The sequence below is a fragment of the Lepus europaeus genome, chromosome 4, assembly GCF_033115175.1.
Source record: "Lepus europaeus isolate LE1 chromosome 4, mLepTim1.pri, whole genome shotgun sequence".
In the NCBI taxonomy this organism is placed as follows: Eukaryota; Metazoa; Chordata; class Mammalia; order Lagomorpha; family Leporidae; genus Lepus; species Lepus europaeus.
Genome location: NC_084830.1, coordinates 108,321,141 through 108,340,560, shown reverse-complemented (window position 1 = coordinate 108,340,560; position 19,420 = coordinate 108,321,141). Strand labels below are relative to the sequence as shown.

General features: G+C 58.7%; 1 protein-coding gene across 1 annotated transcript in view; it reads left to right on the top strand.

Moving 5' to 3' along the window:
• Window positions 1-19,420, top strand: part of NEURL1B (neuralized E3 ubiquitin protein ligase 1B) — a 189,688-nt gene that overhangs the window by 146,651 nt on the left and 23,617 nt on the right. The window contains exon 5 of the mRNA XM_062189910.1: window positions 7,698-8,124. Coding sequence (XP_062045894.1) covers window positions 7,698-8,124 — 427 coding nt within the window. The remainder of the gene's footprint in view (window positions 1-7,697; window positions 8,125-19,420) is intronic.

Genomic DNA, 19,420 nt, shown 5'->3' with positions numbered 1-19,420 from the left:
ACACTTTAAATCCTCCCTTCTAGCTTCTTCAGACCCTATGGTACCTTTCCATCATCCATAGCCACTCACTGTGCAGTGGACGCCTGAGCCTTTCTCCCAAGGAACTGAAGAGGGGTCCCCGTTGATGCACCTCCCCTCCTTCCCTCCACCCCTCCCCAGCCACTGGCGGCACACGGTGTGTGTTTCTTGGGGACCCACTGTTGCCTGGTGCCATGTGAATGCCCCCAGGCCTCTCAGCTGATTCTACTGTTTGCCCCAGCCTACAGCTATAGCACCTGCGGCGTGAAGTCACATGCCCCCTGCTCACATACCCAGGCTGGTGGCAGAGTCCATCGGCTCCCTGGGAGTTTTCCACCTCCTCCAGCAGGCTCCATCCCCGTGGCCTAGCAGCTGCTTCCTGGGTCAGAGGATCCGGCTGTAGAGTCCCCAGGGCAGGCCCCAGGGCTCTGCATTCTCTCATTGGCCCAGGACGATGCTTGCATCTCCGAGCCGCAGTTTCCTGGTCAGTAGAATGAGTGAAGAGGGCCTCCTGGAGACGAACGTTTGGTGCCGGGGTAAAGGTGGCTCTTGGGGCACAGCATCCCATATGGTAGTACTTGGGTTCTGGTCCTGGCTCTACTGCTGGTTCCAGCTTCCTGCTCATGCACACCCTGGGAGGCAGGTGATGGCTCAAGTGCCTGGCTCAAGTACCAGGGGAGACCCGGATGAAGTACCAGGCTCCTGACTTCAGCCTGGCCTGGCCCCAGCTGTTGAGAACATCTGGAAAGTCCACCAAGCACATGGAGGCTCTCTCTCTCTCTCTCTCTCTCTCTCTCTCTCTCTCATCAAATGAAAGAAAATTTTAAACCTAAATTTTGAAGACAGGAGCCTAGAAAAAGAACACAGTCTCTTAGTGCAGAGTGAAGACAGGGCTCCCTGCCTTTCTCTTCCTCGGATAGTCATGGTGATTCCCTCTGTGCCAGGCCGTGGGCCAGCACAAGGAACACCCCCTGGCCTTGAGGATTCTTCCCAATAACCTGGTGGACAGACCCTGCTTGAGCAAGAAACTGAGGCCCACGAAGGAGGTGGCTCACAGATGCCCATGTCCCAGCTGCCCAGGGCCTCAGCTCTACTTCAAACCCTGCCCAGCCTGGGATCCTGCACTCGGCCTCCTGCTGCAGCCCTTGTGGTCCCTGGGTGCTCTGGCCCTGGGTGGGTCCTAGCTCAGGGCAGCTGCAGTGGCTCCAAAGACCTCAAGGAAATAAAGGCATCCCAGGGGCGAAGCCCACCAGGCGTGACTGCTTCTCACCTGGACCCTGGCCCTGGCCCCCACCAGCCCTGGCCTGCTCCTCACCCAGCTCAGGGACTACCCCAAGACGTGAAGACGATGTAGTGTTCAGGGACAAGAGAGGCAACTGGCCCCTCTGGACTCCCCCTGCGCCCCCATCCTGTCCTCCTCTGGGGGAAATATGCCCCTTCCCCAAGCAGCTGGCCCCATGACATTAGCAATAACCTCAGCTTGCTACTGCTGAGCACTTACCCTGGACCAGGCATGGTGCTAAGTCCTGGGTATGTATTCTCTCATTGAATCCATTAAACAATCCTCTAGACTAATACTTTTTTTTAGGTTTATTTATTTATTTATTTATTTGAAATTCAGAGTTACACACGGAGAGAAGGAGAGGCAGAGAGAGAGGTCTTCCATCAGCTGGTTCACTCCCCAGTTGGCCACAATGGCCAGAGCTGTGCCAATCCGAAGCCAGAAGCCAGGAGCCAGGAGCTTTTTCTGGGTCTCCCACGCAGGTGCAGGGGCCCAAAGACTTGGCCATCTTCCACTGCTTTCCCAGGCCACAGCAGAGAGCTGGATTGAAAGTAGAGCAGCCTGGACTCGAGCCAGTGCCCATATGGGATGCCAGCACTGCAAGCGGTGGCTTTACCCGCTACACCACAAAGCCAGCCCTAGACTAACATTCTTATTAGCCCATTTTACACTCAGAGTGAGTGAGGCAGAGGGAAGTTGAGTCACATGCACAGGGTCACACAGCTAGATGGAAGGAAAGCTACACAATGGACACAGAGACAGTGTGGTTCCAGAGCCCGGCCCTTTAACCTGCTCCCTGTAATCTGTAGGTCAGTCCAGGCCCTGCCCTTGGGACGCATCCATCCATTCTTCCATCAGCTCATTCATCCATTAATTGAGCACCTACTCTGTGCCAAGAACTTTTCATAACCATCTCAGTTCGAGTTTACGTCACCTGTGAAATAGGTATTATTGTCAACCCCATTCTACAGATGAGGCAATCGACGCTGAGAGAGGTTGAGTCAGTGCACGGACACAGAGCCAGCCGGCTGTTCAGGCGAGCTGGTGGATGCAGGTGCTCAGCCTGTTACAGAAGGTGGCAGGGCCAAAATACAGCAGACCTGGCGCACCTGGCCGGACTCGCGGGTGATCTCTGCATTTTTTTTTTACAAAGGAGGCGGGACAGCCTCGAAGGCTGAAATCACCCAGGCGGGAAACACAGAGCCAGGACACAGGCCCAGCCTGCCAGGGCCCATCTGGCCCCCTGCTGCCGTGGACAGGGTTTCCAGCAGACAAGGGCTAGGGGACACGCAGAGAGGAAGAGAAGCCCATCCCAGCTCACAGCCCTTCACTGCTTCTCACACCCCCAGTCCCCCAAATGCCCTAGGGACAGGGACTCTTCCCAGCTCCATTTCACAGATGCAGAAATCAAGGCCAGAGAAGCCACATAACCCGCCCAAGGTCACCCCATTGGTAACTAGCCAAACTGGGGTTTAAACTGGCTTCTTAAGTCCCCACAGACTTTTTAAATGCCCACGGGCCCTGGGGTAGGTTCTCCACAGCTCCACAGTTACCCCATGGCTAGGCCGGGGATTCCTAGCAGAGTCAGCACAAGCCTGCCCTCAAGTCGCTCCAGGTAGTGTAGGCTGCAGCCTTTGCAGACTTTTAGCTACTTCCGAGGGGCCAGGACATGGAGAGCACAGACTCTGGTCAGAGTGTGTTGAGTTCTGGTCCTGCCATGCCTCGCTGTGTGGCCTTGGGCAGATTGCTTCTCCTCTCTGAGCCTCAGGTGTGCACTGTAGAACGGAGATAGCAGCCCCGGGTCTGGAAGAGCAGATGAGGATTAAATGAGTGGACAACACAAGGGCCTGAGATGCAGCTCCATAACCCTTCCCTCCCTTTCCTGCTTGTTCTGCGGATTAAGTCCATCAGAGCCTAACACGTTCGGTCACCCTGTTCTTTGCCAATGTGACTGTGACCAGGCTACCTACGCTCTCTGGGCTTCACTTTGCCTATCTATAAAATGGGCACTGCTGCAAGGGCGATATGTTTAAAGGGTTTGGAATGCACCTGGCACTAATAAGTGTTAAGTATAATGTCACATTTATCACTGTAATCGTACAGGGAATGCAAATGATTGGGTCATAAACTGATCTTTCAACTCAGCTCCCACTCCAGGCTTCTGGCCCAAGCCCATGGTATGTATTCCATGTCTCTAAGCCCTGTTTCTCTGATGTGAAAATATGGAGTCTGGGGCACCCGTGACCCCAGCCTCTGGCAGAGCCGTCTCCCTTGGATTTCAGGAAAATGTCCGCCCTTGGCCTTTGTCCGATGGCCACGTGTTCATCTGAACACTGCTGATGTGTCTCGGGCAGACTCAGAAAAGAGTCCCGTCCGGTCAGACCCGCTGCCACACTTGAGATCAACTCCCTCTGGAACTGGCTCCAGGAGCCAGCACACGCCTGCAAGCAGACAGGACAAGGAGCACACTGGCGTGAGTCTTCTTTCCCTCTTTGCCTTGGCTGCCAGTACAGTGTGCTGCCCAATTCTGTGCTGTCTAAATGCGATTTGCTCTTTGCAGGCAACATACAATGTGCAGGGACTCTGAAGCTAGGGAGGTTCAGACCCCCGGCTCTCTGCTCACTGCTGTGCCACCTCAAGCCAGCAGCTCCATCACTCGGAGCCTGCTTCCTCCTCACTGTGCGAACTTGGAGTTCCCTTCTGCCTCTGAGCTTCAGTTCCATCTCCTACAAAAAGGGAAATTGTGTTAGTGACCACGTGGGCAGACGGTGCCAAGGGTACAGCCAGGTGTCCCGTATGCAATGGGCACTCTTGCTTTAGCAGGTGAAGATCGCCAGGTTTAGAAACTGGAGGGTTTTAACAGGGAGGGTCTGTAGAAAAGCAGTCTTCCTGTAGCAATTTTAAAAGCAAGCAATGTGGCTGGACTCTTGCCTGGACTGTGGGTTCTTACACCGAGGGTAGGAAGCTGGGGGAAAAAAAAACCCAGAGGAAGGGACTGGCTCACTGAGTTGTCCACAGTGGGCACCCACCCCTGAGTTCAAGGTGCACCCCTTTTACGAGGTGCACCTGACACTACTGTTGCCTGAGGCAGGACCTGCTGGGGCATGCCTTCAGGGAGCCATGCTTAGGGAGCTCAGCCAAGGCCCTCCCACTGCCCACTGCCAGGAGGCTCCACCAACACAGCACAGTCAAGAGAGGCAGCCCCACCCAGGGCCCCTGCAACCCAAGGGCAGGGACTGATGCCAAGGAGGCTGGTGTAGTCCGCACAGTTCTGGATGTGTGTATAGGTCAAGTCCAAGAGCAGTTATGCAGAGAGGCTGCTGCCTGGGATCACCCCCTCCTCCTGCCCCATCCCCCAGACCCTTTGGAACCCTCTAGTGTCTTTAGGGGCTGGATCTGAGACCCCATAGCCATTTCTCTCCAACCCCTGTGCCCTCCTGCCCTGGCACCTGGGCAGAATTGTCTTCTCTAACTTTGAGAGACACAGTCAAGAGCATGAAGCTTGAAAACTGACACACCTGGGCTCAAATCCTGACTCTGCTTTGCAGCTGAAGAGCCTCAGTGGCAGGTGACTAGTTGGCCTTCCTTGGAAAATGCAGGGGGTAGGGCCTATCTCCTTGGGTACAGCACCACCCAAGCATCTGGGGATGGAGAAAGTCAGCTGGCACACCTGTGTTGGGAGCCTCTGGTGCAGCAGGTGCTCGGGGCTCGCAATCCTGCCCTCCGCTTCCCTTCCCTATCAAACTGTCAGCCACAGTGCCTGGCCCTGGGCCCCCTAACATCTGCACACAGCCATTCCTCACTGAGCAAGTGGCTTTTTTGGGGGGGGGAGTTTATGGGAGAGAGGAAGTCAGGGGAAGCAACTGGGGGCGGGGGCACATCCCAGGAGATCCACTTGGCACACATGCAGTAAACATGGGGAGTGCTTTCTGCAGCTCTTCCAGGGCCAACGAGATTCACGGCCTTTGAACCATCACTCGCTCTGGTGATCTCAAGTGCATGGTCGCGGCTCAGTGGCAGGCTGGACTGGGAGGCAGCCTTTCAGAGACACACAGGGCAGGGAGCCCCTCGCAACAATCCCCTCCGTGCCCCGGGAGTCACACGGTCTGTCTGCATTCCTCCTGTGACAGGGATTTCCCTCACTCCCCGGGGCCACCTGCCTCACCTTGGGGGAGTGGCTTTGTCTCCTAGCTCAAGTGCAGCACCCAGCACCAGAGACACTTCTAGAATGCTCTAATCAGCATGCACAGGAGCTGCACACCCCTCCTTTGTCCTAGACACTGCATTGTCTTTGCTGCATCTCTGTGGTGTGTGCGTCACTCTCCCCGCACTTGCCAGCATGATCACTCCAGATTCCAGGGCTACCATCAATCCAAACTCGTTCTCGTCCTCCTCCTTCCCTTTCTTCTCCCCTCTCTCCCTCTTTCCTTTCCTGTCTTCTCTCAAATCCGAGCAATGCATCTCTGTAGTCATTGCATCAAAGCTGTACTGAGCGCCTGTGTCTGCCAGCCCTGTGCTGGGCACTGGGGAGCCACAGAAGATTCCAGCCTGCAGGAGCTCCCCGTGTGGCAGTGAAGAGCACAGAAAGGTGACAGCTACCACACCTGCTTTCAGGCTGCCAGGGAGGGACAGGACAAAGTGCAGCAGGATCATAGAGGGTAAGCAGCTACCGTAGTTACCTGAATAGAAGGCAATCCAACTTAAGGGTCAAGGGCAATGCCTGTTCTCCTCACACAATGCAGTTGTTGCATGTTGGAGGGTTAGAGGTTTAATAATTGGCTCTCCACCTGCAATATTTATCCCTTTAGCTGGATAAATCATTCGAGTCATTGTTACATAAAATACTAATTTGAAAATGTTTTTGTCTACATTGAAATCTCAAGAAACTATTTGATTCAAACTCTTTTCTGTGTGGCTTTGACACTTGTGTCGGGGTGGTGGGGTGGGGGTGGGGTGGGGTGGGGAGACAGCTTTCTGCCAGAACACATCTTACTCCCAGGGGTCTAGATGCTAAAATGCAGCCCATTCAAGCCCACGGGGCAGGCACTCCCGACGCTATCTGTTCCACAGGTACCGTCTGCACCGCAGGAGGGGGCTTCATTTGTTGCCCGGGTGCACCTGCACAACATGACCACTTACAAGGGTGCCCTGAAAAAGACCTCTAAAAGGCCTGGTGGCAACACCCTCCCACCTTTGCCATCACAAAGTCCCCAGGGCTCTGCACTGCTCTGCTTGAGTAAAATCCCCTCGGCTCTTTTTATAACCGTGCCCACCCCATCTGCATCCCTAACACACAGGGATCAGCGGTGCGTCTGGCGAGCGTGCCTTCCCCACTTGGAGCTTTGGGGTTCAACATTCAGGTGCTGAGAAACACCTGCAGTATCGGACATCAGTAACTCAAATACAAGGCCACCTTCTGTTCGGCCACGTGGCAGATAAGTCAGGGCGTGGCAGAGAGCAGGCAAGGGCTGCCAGAAATGGAGGCTTTGAGCTGACCTTGAGGACAGCCCTTGCAAGGAGTCACATCCCCTGGGCAGAAGACTCTGGGAGAGCCCCAGGCTCGCCTGCCCCTTGCCGGCTTAAGCACCTCTCTCCTCTACTCTCTGAGCCTCAGTGCCTCAATCTGTGAAGTGGACGTAATGACAAATTTTGTAAGATCTTAAGGAGTGAGTCTTCTTCGCCTAAGCATTGCACCTTAGCGCCTCAATGTTTCGTTCTGTAAAATGGAACCTGGACAGCGAGCATGGACTACAAGTCTTTACTCCAACTGAGGCCCGGGTGCCTGGACAGATGCACTCAGCAGATCCCGTTGGGGTGAATGAATGAATGAGCATGCCTGTCCCTCTCAGCCCGCCTCTTCCCACAGGCAAGCCCTTGTAGGGCATCAGCTGGAGCTTACCTGCCCCCTAGATTTCCCTGACCCCCACAACATCACCCTACCACTCTGATCTTGTATTTTCTTCCTGGCTTGAGTCGTTTGTCCTCGCCTCTAGCGCCGTCTCCATGACAGCGGGGACCCTGTCTGTACCCGCAGGGTCCAGCCCAGCGCCTGGCATGGAGGCCGCGCTCAGGAAGTGCTAAGGACTGAGTGAATGAATGACCAGGGGTTCCCTGGGCACATCTCTGGACAGTGCCGAGGTTTCGCAGGCACGAGGCTGGGAGTGGAAAGGTCGCCACCCCCACGCCGCGCACCCTGGCGGCTCCGTCTCCAGGCTCTCGCACCTTCTCAGGCCACCTCTCGCCTGCATGCGCGTTGCCGACCCCACCACCAGCATCCCCCGGGGGACTGGGGCGTGGCCTGCCTGGCTACTGCGTCTGAGAGACAGCTGGGCGCGCAGTAGGACTCCTTGGAGTCCAGGCCAGCAGCCGACCGGCCTGTCTCCGCGCGGGCACCCAGCTGCCCAGCGCGCCTTCCCGGCCCGGGCGCGGGAGCGACGAGGGCGGGAGGTTCGGCCGAGCCTCTCCCGCCGCCCGGTGCAAACTTTCAAAAGATGCGGCGGCCGCGGCCCCGCCCCTGCACGGTTGGAGGCGGCTGGAGGCGGGGGCGGAGCCGGCGAGCCCGGGCCGATGGCTCCGCCTCCTCCTGCCGCCGCCGCCGCAGCCGCCGCCGCCGCCTCATTGCCGGCGCCCACCCCAGCTGCCGCCCGCCGGCTCGCCGGAGCAGCAGAGATGCCCGGGAGCCCGAGCCCAGCCCCGGCCCCGGCCCAGGCTCCGGCCCCCGGCCAGCCCCGGCGTTAACCTCCGCGCGCCCCGGAGCGCGCCGCCGCCGCGGACATTCGCGCCCGAAGCCGCGATGGGCAACACGGTGCACCGGACCCTGCCAGGTATGCGCCGGGAAGCCCTGCCCGGGAGGCGGACGCCAGGCTTGTCCTCTCCTCCGGGAGAGCCACCCCCACGCCCCTCGGAGCCCTCGACGCTCCCGGGGCGGGAGCCTGAGGTGCCGCCCGGACCCGGCTCCGCGCGCGTCCCGTGGCTTGGCTTTGCGCTCTGACAGGGCGGCACCGCGTCCTGGTTACCTTGGGGACCCCCGTTCTCTTCTGCCGACTTGGGCCAAGCCAGCACAAGGGCGGGGTGCGGGTGATGTCGCCCCCCCCCCCCACGCCTTTGTTCCAGCCAGACGGAGCTGAGGAGTGAGCCCAAGGCACCCCGGGCGGTGACTGGAGCCGGGCTTCCGACGGCCAGAAGCCGCCGGTTGCTCCAAGACTGCAGCGGCCGGGGGTTGCGGGGCGGGGGTGCTCGCAGGGGTCCCCCGGTTTCCAGCCGGCCAGCGCCCCCGCAGCCCATGCAGCCTGGGCTTAGCCGCGTTCCTACGCGCACCCCGGCTGCGCCCCCCTCTGGTGTCCGCTCAACTGGGGGGGAGGGGGCGGGTTCCTTTAGCCCCTTGGGAGTCGCTGTAGCAGAGCGCATCGCCCCCTAGTTAAAACTAACCCAGAATTCCCGAGGATCCAGAGATGGGGTGGGAGTGGGGGGGCAGAGGAGGCTTTCCTGGGAAGCACCTGCGATCGGGGAAGAGACCCGGTCCCCGCTGGGCTCTGTGCAGTCCGCAAAATGGCTTGGCTGTCCCAGTGTCTATCCCAGTTTTACAAAGGAAGAGATTGAAGGGCAGAAGGAGGGAAGTGAGTTGTGCAAGGTCACATAGCTGGTAGAGAGTCACGATTGGTACCTGTGTCTGTGTACCCCTGTCCCCCAGTCCCGTCCTTCGAGTCTTCAGAAGTATTTTGGACAGAGCCCACGTCTTGATCATCTTGTATTTTGGATTAGGGTTGGGCATGCATAGCATCCTTGGGGGTGGGGAGGAGGGGAGGGGGGGAGATGAGCTGTTCGTGTGTGTGTGTGTGTGTGTGTCTAAAGTACAGAGGCTCTGCTCCATGGGGAAGCTATTCAGCGGTGCAGCAAATTTAGGATGAGGTTTTAGGAGAGGGACACATGGCCCCATTTCTGCTCTAACCTCCCACAGAGCCGATGCTTGTCAGCTTTACATGCAATTATCAAAATAAATAAATAAATAAATGCTTCCTCCCCCTGGAGGGGACTGCGGTGGGTGGTGCTTGGGGGAGCCCTCGAGGTTCCCAAGGCCGGCCTGTGGAAGAGGCGCCAGCTTTCTGCTTCGGAAGCTTCTAGGCAAGTTTAGGGCAAGTGCACTTGAACCTTCCAAGTTCTCCGGGAGGCGAAGTCACCAGCCAGCCAGTGGCTGAGGGAGGACTGGCTCCCAGATCTGCTGGCTGGAGGGCAGCCTCTGCCACCCACAGCCAGCCAGGAGGGGTCCGGGGATGGCGGCCACGTGGGCAGCGGATCTTCTCCTAGCCACACAGACACCGGGCTCAAGCATCACAGCACAGGGCCCTTGTTTGGTTTCTTCATTAAGAAATGTTTATGCTGTTCTAGTTAAAAAAAAAAAAAAGCCATTCTGCCACCTGTGGGTCAGCCTTGGGATGAGTGACAGGGCAGCTGGTCGCCAGGTGGGCTAAATACAGCCAGAGACTTGTGTGGTCCTCACGCCCCTGGGCGCTGGCTCTGTGGCCTGGGCTGCCCTGGGGTGGGAGTATAAGGTGGCATTGTAAGGTGGGTTACCTTGTGCTGCAGCATCGGAGGGTGGGACGTTCATACTTGTTGTCTGTGCCTTGTAGCTTGCACTGGATTTGAGGAAGGGGTCAGCTAGGGACTCCTGAGCTGTATCAGCTTGCAGGTGCCAAGAACACGAGGGGCCCTATATATAATTTTTTCTGAGCTGTGATCAGTTTCTTACACACACAGTGCCATTTTTTTTATATCCCAGTGCTCAGCAGGTGATGCCTCCCATACCTGCAATAGCCTTTCTTGTCTAGTCCATCTTTCAAAGTCTAGCTCAGTTGTCCGCTCTTCCAGGAAGCCTTCCCTGACCACCCCACAGTCCCATCCTTTGCTCCTGGATACCTTCTCAGGCTGCTTGTTCATCTGACCACAGTGCATTGTCGTCATCACCTGTCTCCGCGACTTTCCTTGGGGTTCCCTGAGGACAGAGCCCACGTCTTGATCATCTTGTATCCATGGTTGCCCAGCTCGGAGCCTGGTGCTTGGCAGAGGCTCAGAAGCCGGTGGTGGAACACAAATGTTGCCTGCATCTCAGAATACTTGGCTCAGTCTTTGCCCTGTAGAATCCTGGTGCTTTCGCTCTCAGGAAAAGGACACATGCGTGGGGTTCGTTCTGTGGGCCTTGAAATAGAGAGCTGGCATTTGCTGAGCACCTGGACTCCGTGCCAGGCTTCCTGCATGTGTGGCTTCGTTTCCACGCCCAGCCCGCTTCTCCTGCAGGCTCCTGCGCTTGCTGAGCCCTCTCTCTGGAACGTTCTTCCCCCAGAGCTCCGCAGGGCTCCCCTCTTGTTTCCTCCGGGTCTCTGCTGCGGGTGGGCCCTGCCTTTGCCCCTGCCCCTTTGTCTGCTTCACAGTTCTCCCCAGCCTGTGTCACCCGTGTGACTCACTGTCTGTATAGTCAGCCATTTATCGCCTGCACCCCCCCCCCCCCAGGTAGAGTTCGCTCTGTTTTGTTCACGCTGCCTGTTCAGCGCCTGGAGCAGGGCTAGTGCGGGGTATGTGGGTGCTGCAAGAAGTTCACAAAGCAGGGAAGTAAAAGTTGGGTCTATTCTGCCACAGAATGTTTTGAATTCTGTGCCTGCAAGGGGTCCCCAGAAAATTCATGGGAAATGCATACCATGAAATCCAGTGCCTGGATTTCCAATTTTTTGGTACCAAAATCAACTTATCTTTTGATTCCATTTCCCCATGAACTTTGAAGGCACCTGCACTTGTCGAATGAATGAGTTGAATTCTCCCAACAATCCTGCAGGGTGGGGATGCTCATCCCATTTTACAGATGGCAAACAAGGGCTGATCAGAGAGGTCAGCTGGCTTGTCCCAGCCCACACAGTTGGCAGCACCAGGATTGAAATTCGGGCTTAGTTAGCTCCAAAGTCCTGCCTTCTTCCTCTGACATGCCGTAGCCTCCCACGCCGAGGTTAGATAACACTTACTGGGTGTCCCATGGTACACACGGCCTGCCTCACTGTGCAATAAGGGAATGTCAGAGAAAGGGGAGGTCCTTGGCCATCAGTGCAGGGCAGCCCGCTCAGAGCCCATCCGTGTTTTCAGAGGATTTGTGCCTGGGTCAGCACGGGACCTTGCATTACTCAGCTCCTGCAGCGTCTTACCCGATGCGACCCAGTCCTGCAAAGTCAGAAGCCGTTCTTCTCCATTGCACAGATGAGAAGACTGAGAAACAGCGAGGTTAACACACTTGCCCCGACTCACACAGTTAGGCAGTGGCAAAGCTGGGCCTTAAAAGACCGAGGTCTGTCTGACTTCTAACGCCACATGCTCCTTTGCTCGGCACTCCCTTGGCCTTAATCAAGGTTCAGTCAGGGAGAAAGAAGTGTAAACTGGTGAGGGTTGTGGAGAGGCCAGTCTTCCAGGACAGGGGTGGGCGGGAGGAGGGACTCGTCCCCTTCTCCCCCAGCACATTCCAGTCCTTTCTCTGCGCGCCTTTGGGGCTCACCTGGAGTTCTGGTTGGAGAAGAGGCTGGATTCAAACTGCCCACTGGGTTTAATCATTAAGTTGGTCCATGCTTGGCCGAGCCCACAGCCCTGTTGAGTGTTAACGCAACCATCGATTGTCCTAGTGCTTGGCGCGAGGAAAGTGTGTAGACCCTGCTTTTTTTTACAGCCTCGTAACTGCCCTTCCAAGGGGGCTGTGTTTGTGCCCATTTTACAGGGCAGCAAACGGAGGCTCAGAGCAGTAAAGCACAAAAGCACACAGAGTGTGAGGGGGAGAACAGGTCTTCCTGGATGGGTAGTTGGCAAACGCTGCGCCCGCCACAGGGACGGCACACCCCACACTCACAGACACCCTGCCCGTGCAGGCCTTTCTCCACTCGGCCAGGGGAAGGAGACTTCATGGGTCAGACTCGCTGCTCCCGGTCCCCAGCTGGGCCGTGGGGAGTGAGGGCAATGGCAGTCCCTTTCTTCTTTGCACATCTCTTCCTCCCCCCCGCCCCAAAGTCATGACATAAAGTTAACTTGAGCTGTCTCGGCCCGCTCTGGCCCCTCTGCCTCCCTCCCACCTGGTCATTAAGAATCATCCCGAGAGCAGAGCTGAGCCATTCAGAGTGACAGCCCTGAAGCCCATGTGGCTGTCAACACAGGGCCATGGCTCCCAGGTGAGGGCTGTGAGGCTGCGGTGGGCTGGGGTGGGGGTGCTGTGAGGGGATTGGTGCCATGCAGCAGTGTAAGTAGGAAGAGGGGATGGGGGTCTGTCTGCTGTGTGGCCCCAGCAGCGAGCCTGCAGCCTGGAGGAGCTAGGGCCTTCCTCTGTTTTTACCCTCTTCCTGTTCCCTTCTCCCCCACCTCCACCCCCATCATCCCAGCTCTGGGAGTCAGGGAAGACTTCCTGGAGTAGGTGACATTAGAAGGAAAGCCCAACTGAGTGCGTGCCTCCCCCAACCAAATGTCATCTCACTCTGCCTGTCTTCAGGGTCTTCTGTGACTCAGTCATCCCAAGGCTATCAATACCTATCTGGCACCTGCCATGTGCCAGGCCCTGGGGGTGTGGCTGTGGGTATGAGGGACAGTGCCTATGGCTCTGCTGGAGCTGGCCCTGGTGGAAGGGAGCCATGTGCTCTCATAGGCTGGGGCGAGTCGGCAGGTTCTGCCTCCCTGTGCCTAGGAGAGGGAGCAGCCCAACACCCGAGCAAGGCTTGCTGTCCCCACCGCGGGCGGGCTGCCTGCCGTGGGTCACGACTGGCTTTGGAAAACACTCCTGAGTGACACAGAGTGGAATAAGAAAGAAAGCGATGGAATGTACTCATGCGGTAGGAGTATTTCTGCTTCCTACCCTCTTGTTTCCGTTGTGCGCCTGTGTGGGTGCTGCACGTGAGTTGTGTGTGCTGCAGTGTCGGTGTGTTTGTCTCCGCGGGGCCTCGGCAGAGTTCTGGAGAGTCGGAGGCCACAGGCGAACCGCGCTCCAGAACGCAGATGCTGGAGTCGGGCTGCCCGGGTTCCTGGCCGCCGTCTGCCTCGGTTTCCTTATCGTGAATCGGGGAGGTCGGGGCAGCTCCCTCGCTGCTGGCGGTGATGAGAACTGAGTGGAGCAGAGCAGGTGCCCAGGACGGTGGCTGTCACGGTCAGCTTGGCCTCAGGCCTGCCCTTGGGGTCTCTGGCTGATAGATGCCCATGAGCGTGGAACCCCAGGCCTGGGTGGGAGGCGCCCCCTTCCTGTGCACCTGTCAGCGGTTCCCAGGGTGCCTGGGCTCTGCCCTGGACTCCTGGCTCCTGAGGAGTCTGCAGGTCACACTCTGCAGGTGTCAGTATTGACCAGACCCCTAGGCTGGGCCCCGCGCTGGGCTGGGGAACCCAGTCTGGGTTCAGTGAGTCCAGTTTGAGCGGGAGAAACCCACCAGTGACAGTGAGTGGTGAAGGATGCTGGGAAGACTTCCTGGTGGAGGTGTGCTCTCTCTAGCGAAGACGTTAGCGAAGAGAAGGAAATGGGAGAAGCTGTTCAAGGCAGAGGGGCTCCGTGTACAAAGGCTAGAGCAGGTGGAACAGGACAAGTGTTGGGGAGCTGTGGTGTTCTGGGAGTCCCCGAGCAAATGGGAATGGTGTGAAAGGTGGTGTCAGCGGCGGCAGTGGAGGGGGTAGGAGAAGCATCCTTGCAGGCCAGGCTGCTGGCAGGAGGCATGGATTTGTTGGCCGGCCTGCTCCCCACTGGGATAGTGGAGGGCATTTGGCAGCAGGGGGCGGAGCGTCTTCCCAGAGCTGGACGGCGAGGGATGCTCAGAACAGGCTGTTTAATCTTGCCCAGGACAAGCAGCCAGCTCGGGCCCTCTTTTGGACCAAAGGGCTTTCTGTATTTTGCAGTGCTCTCTGAGCACTTAAAATAGAAGGGCAGAAGCCCAGGTATGTGGCTAGAGCTTAAAGCAGAGAGGGAAGAGGGGGGACACCCAGCGGCTGCCCACAGGTAGCCGGCGCTCACCTGGGCAGCACTGCAGGTGGGCAGAGCCTGGGCTTGCTTGCCCCTCCCTGCCCCTGCCAAGTCCCTTGTCTGTTTCATGCCATTTAAATCACCAGGATGAGCCTCAGAGGGGTCACAAGAACTGCCCTGGGTCAGGCGGCCAGGAAGTGGCCGGAGCACAGCTGCATCCCAGGCCTGCCAGGCCCCAAGCCCCTCCCCGATGCTGCCTTGGGGCTTCCTGGGGCTTCTTCTTGTTCGCAGGTGCTTCTGTCCCTGCCACCAGAGTGAAGCCTTCTGTGGAAGGGATGCATTCCCCAGCCTCGCCCACCTCACCCTAGGCCTCGGACGATGGAACTCAAAGGGTGGACGTGGCCTTGGACCACTTGCCCTACAGGGGAAGGGATGTGGCTGAGCTTTTTATGCCTTCCTCCTGCCCGACCAGAACGCAGGCTCTAGATGGGTCTGTGGGGTAAAATCCGGGCACTGTCTGCCCCCGCCTTCCCCAACGGCAGATGTCCCAGTGCGGCCCACACCCCCTCGCCCTGAGCCTTGCCTTCCAACCCAGGGCTCCAAGCAGCCCCCAGAAGTCAGCAAGCGCATGGGTGGGTGACAGCCTTGGAACATCCTGCCCGGGCACTGTACCATCCTTATCGGCCGAGCTGGTGACTGCTTGGGCCCGACTCCTTACCACCTGGGCCAAGTCCTGGCCCGGCTCCATGCTGAGTAGGGGTCAGGTGCTCCCAAGGGAGACAGAGAGACTGTGAGGGACCCCAGGGTCTGGCGTGCAGAGCTCCAGCCCCTTGCCAAAGGAGGTCGGGGACAGCTGATGTCCTGAGGGCTTTCTGGAAAGTGAAGTCGGGGCTGTCCCCAGGGAAGCAAGGAGTCCCCAGGGGACCGCCACAGTGGGACAGCTGCCTGCAGATACGATGGGAAAGGGACCAGCCACAGCCATGACCAGTGTGTGTGTGCATCCCTACATGGAGGCAGGCTCCAGTTCAAAGGAGGGACTTTCTAACTGTGGGGGCTGGCCGGGCGTGGAACAGGGAGGAGGTGCCTGTCGCAGGCATGTCACTGAGGTTCACAGGTGTGGCAAAGGCCATCAGAGCATCTGGTGGGCCCCAGATGAATTCATAGTCCCTTAAGGTGCCTTTTGACCCTGGGGTCTTGGGGGGTTGATATGCAGCACTCTTCCGATCCCCTGTTTGTCCCATCTTCCCTCAGTCTTCCTGCCAGCTGTGCATGGCAGTGGGGTTCAGGCCCATTTCATAGATCAGGACACTGAGGCACAGAACGAGGAAGCCACCTGCTTCAGCCCTGGTGTCTCCCCATGCCCCAGCCTCCCAGCCTTAGTGGCTTTTCAGCCCCTATAGCAGGTGCTTCTGAGTGGGGTTTGGGACGGCCACGCTCGTGCCTTCTCCTCTCGTTCCTGGTATGGCCGGGGCTCAGCACGGCTCCAATCCGGCCCCTGCCTGCTTCAGGCAGCAGGAGAGGGTTCTGTAATGGGTAAGCCACTGGGGAGCGGGTGCGGCGGGTGTGTGTGGGCTTAGCGGCGCTCGGCAGGATGCCTGCTGCTATTAGAAGGTGCATTTTGTTGACATCCTGAACATCGCCTGCTGTTGATATCATAATTGCACTCCTTGGGCACATAGTTTCTTTCCTTTTGCCCCGAGGATGATGGATTTATGAGGTGGGTGGGCACCCTGTCCCGGTGTCTCCCAGCCAGGGCTGCTCGGTAACTTTCCACACCAGCCGGGCGGCTCTTCCTGCTGCTCACGGCGCTCCCTTTCCTGCGGCTGCTGGGTTGTTCCAGGGCAGGGGTGGCCGCGTGGAATTCCCATGTGTCTGGCAGTGGCACGGACCCTTCGTCCTTGCACACGCTCACCCAGGACCCACGAGGGCCACCTCCCATGAAGATGGAGGCACGAGGACAGGAGCCTTGCACGAGTCATGCAGCAAGGACAGATGGGGGCTTGGCTGGCCCCGAGAAGACTGGCTGTGGAGGCAGTCCCGGGTTCGAATCTCAGTTCCACCCTCTGTGAGCTTCATGGCCCTGGGCAAGTCGCTTCTCCACTCTGCATTTCCATTTCCTGTCTTTGGGGTCACGATGGCTGCTCCCACCCCCTTGGGGTTCAGGGAATGGGAGATTCCATGGGAAGTGTGAGCCAGTCGGGGCTCCAGGCAGGAGACGTGCACTGCAACACTGATGTGGGGACTAAGCAGGCCCATCATGTCTGCAGAGCTGAGTGTGCCTGGGCTCTGGACTCAGATCCACGTGGACCCCAACCCTGCTATCTGGGTGTGCCATGACCTGGGGCAAGCTCTCTAGCTGTGTGGGCCGTGTGTCCGCATCTGTGAAATGGGCTCCTAGGGCTAGAGCGAGGACCCAGTGAGCCAAGGGCTCTCAGTTCACTGGAGCTTATGGGACAGCGATTCTTATCAGGGCCCCAGGGTTTGTCCATTTCTCAGTGTTCTCCCTTTACTTCCTGGGGAAGGGGGCAGAGGTCCGTGCAGGCTTCCTGTGAGCATCTCGGTCCCCACTCACCTGCTCTCTGGGGCCCGGCAGGCCCTGGAGGAGGAAGCCCCGGGTGATGGGGGAGGGGAGGGAGGAGAGGAAGTGGTATCTGCAGGATGGGGCACAGAGTGGGAGAGGCAGTCTTATATCAGAGTTGCTTCTTGGGGAAAGGAAACCAATGCAGTCGACCTACTGTGTGCCAGCACCATGCTCTGTCCCTTCGCTGCAATGCTGGCTTCTTCTGTCCTTGGGAGCCGAGAGCCAGGCGCTAGGCTGTGTTCAAACTCCAGCTCCATCCTATCCAGGCTGCATGGCCTCAGCACCTCTCTGAGCATCCCCTCGGTGCTGGGGGGAGGCTCACATAGATGTCGTGGGTAGGTCGCCTCCCAGATCATGCCCCACCCCCAGGTCTTTCTCGGACCTCAGGCATGCTGGGCTCCGCCCCCCTCTTCCACCCGCCCCACCCGCCCCTGTAATCAGTTCTCCCACTTTCCTTTTTTAGCTGCTCTGCTTATTGTTCATCCCAAGTTCCTCCTGACCATGGCCTTGGAGCAGCTCCACAGGAGCTGATTGATGACATCCACCCCAGCCCTGCCCCGCCCCCAGCCAGAGCTTCCTTCCTGAGACCAGGCAGGGCCTCGCTCACCGTCTTTGCCGGGAGGTAGCTTGAGCTCCATGTCCCGAGTGCAGCCTTACACCTTGCAGGTCAGCATGTGAGCCAGAGCCCCTGGGGCCAGCCCACACCTTGCCCAGTGCCTGGCTCCAGGCGCCCATCCTTCTCCAGCAGGCTCTGCGTCCTGAAAAGCAGGGCCAGGGGACCCACCGTTCCAAAACAGCCAACTGCTTGGGAGGCGCTGCCAGGTGCTTGCCTGGGGCTGGGTTTCAGAGCAGCCAGGCTTCTGGGCATCACCCTGGCCGGGGGGGGGGGGGGGGGCAGCTGTCCCCCAAGGCAGAGGGAAGGAGACGCTCAGGCCTGGCAGATTGCGCCAGCTCAGCTGCACGCAACAGCTGCCGGGGAGCGCCTGGAGGAGACGCAGGCTCGCAGAGGCAGCCCCACGCCAGCCGCCAGCCGTTGGACGCGGCGTTCAAAACCTGGGCTGTGTTGCTCACGCCTCCTCTGCCAGGTCATTTTGACAGGCAGGCCGGGAAGAAAGGAAACCCCGGGGCCCGAAGCTACTTCTCCAGGGATTTCACGGGGATCTCTTCTCTGCTTCCAGCCCTTCAGTGCCCCCTAGAGTTTTCTCGGAATCTCTAAACTCCCATGCATGGCCTTGAAGACCCTGAGGGCTGCAGCCCCCCCCCCCCCCCGACTCCTGCCCGGTTCACCCCTCTCCCTTCTGCTCCGTCCTCCTGGCAGTGCCCCCAGTGCCCCCTCTCTCCCCTCCAGGCCTTTGCAGGCGCCGCCCCTTCTGCCTGAAACACACTTCCCAGCCCTTGGTCCTCGGCTGCAGAGCGGCTCCTCGGAGCAGCTGCCCGGCAGCCCGGCCCTGGGTGCTGAGCACCCTGTGTGGTAGGGGTGTCTGCTTGTCCCCCCCCACCACCACCCCAGGCTCTGGGGGCAGGGACAGTGTGAGGCCGGTCAGCGTGAGCCCCACTGCAGCCAGCGCAGGCCCAGGCACGGAGCGGAGGCTGTGTCCTTGTCACCTAGGAAGGAAGTGGCGTGCTTGGGGAGGAATGAGTGCGGGCACATCCCCCCTCTCCCCACCTCAGAGGCCCTGGCCTGCGAAACTGGGGATTCCAGGGTCACTTATCGAGAACCAAGCGTGCTGAAGAGGCCCAGTGGAGGGCGGAGCCGGCATGGGGATCCCAGCTCCGGCTCAGCAGCTTCAGGGGGTGTCGGGATGACCTCACCCTGGGGACTCGCAGAGCCCACCCAGCCAGGCTGCTGTCCCTTAGCCTGCTCCCCAGCCGCCTCACCGCCCGGCCCCTGGCCTCCCTCCGGGGCCTCCTCGCAGCTGTTGCCAGTTTTGTTTGCAGAGCCCAGGGGAGGGGAGCCAGGTCGCTTTCCAGCCCAGGCTGGCCCTCTTCCACCCAGGGTGCTGGCCAAGCAGGCCTCCGAGACAGAGCAAAGTCCCGGGAAACTGGCGCCTGTCACAGGGCGCCTGTCACTGCCCTGTTTGGCAGAGGGGAGGAAGCGGGTTTTTTTTTTATCCAGCCCACTTTTAAACCCACCAATGGGAAAGGAGGCCACTGCCTTGAGCTCCTGGTGTGGCGGGAAGCCTTGCCTTCTCTCGCTAGAGCACAACCCGCCACATGCATGCCTGTGTGTGTGTGTGTTTACATAGTACACGCCCCATGTTGCTTCCCACTGCCCACAGCCTTGGCTTGCATTTTGATTTGTTTTCTTTAAACTTTTTATTTATTGCATTTGAAAGGCAAAGAGATAGCTCCCATCTGATGGTTCACTCCCCAAATGCCCACCAACAGGCAGGGCTAGGCTAGACTGAAGCCAGGAGCCCAGAACTCCATCCAGCTCTCCCAGATGGATGGCAGGGACCCAAGGACTAGAGCCATCACAGCCACCTCCCAGGGGAGGCATTAGCAAGCAGCTGAAGTTCAAAGTGGAGCTGGGACTGGAACCCAGGCTCTCCAACCTGGCATGCAGGCATCTGCACGCAGCATCTAGGCC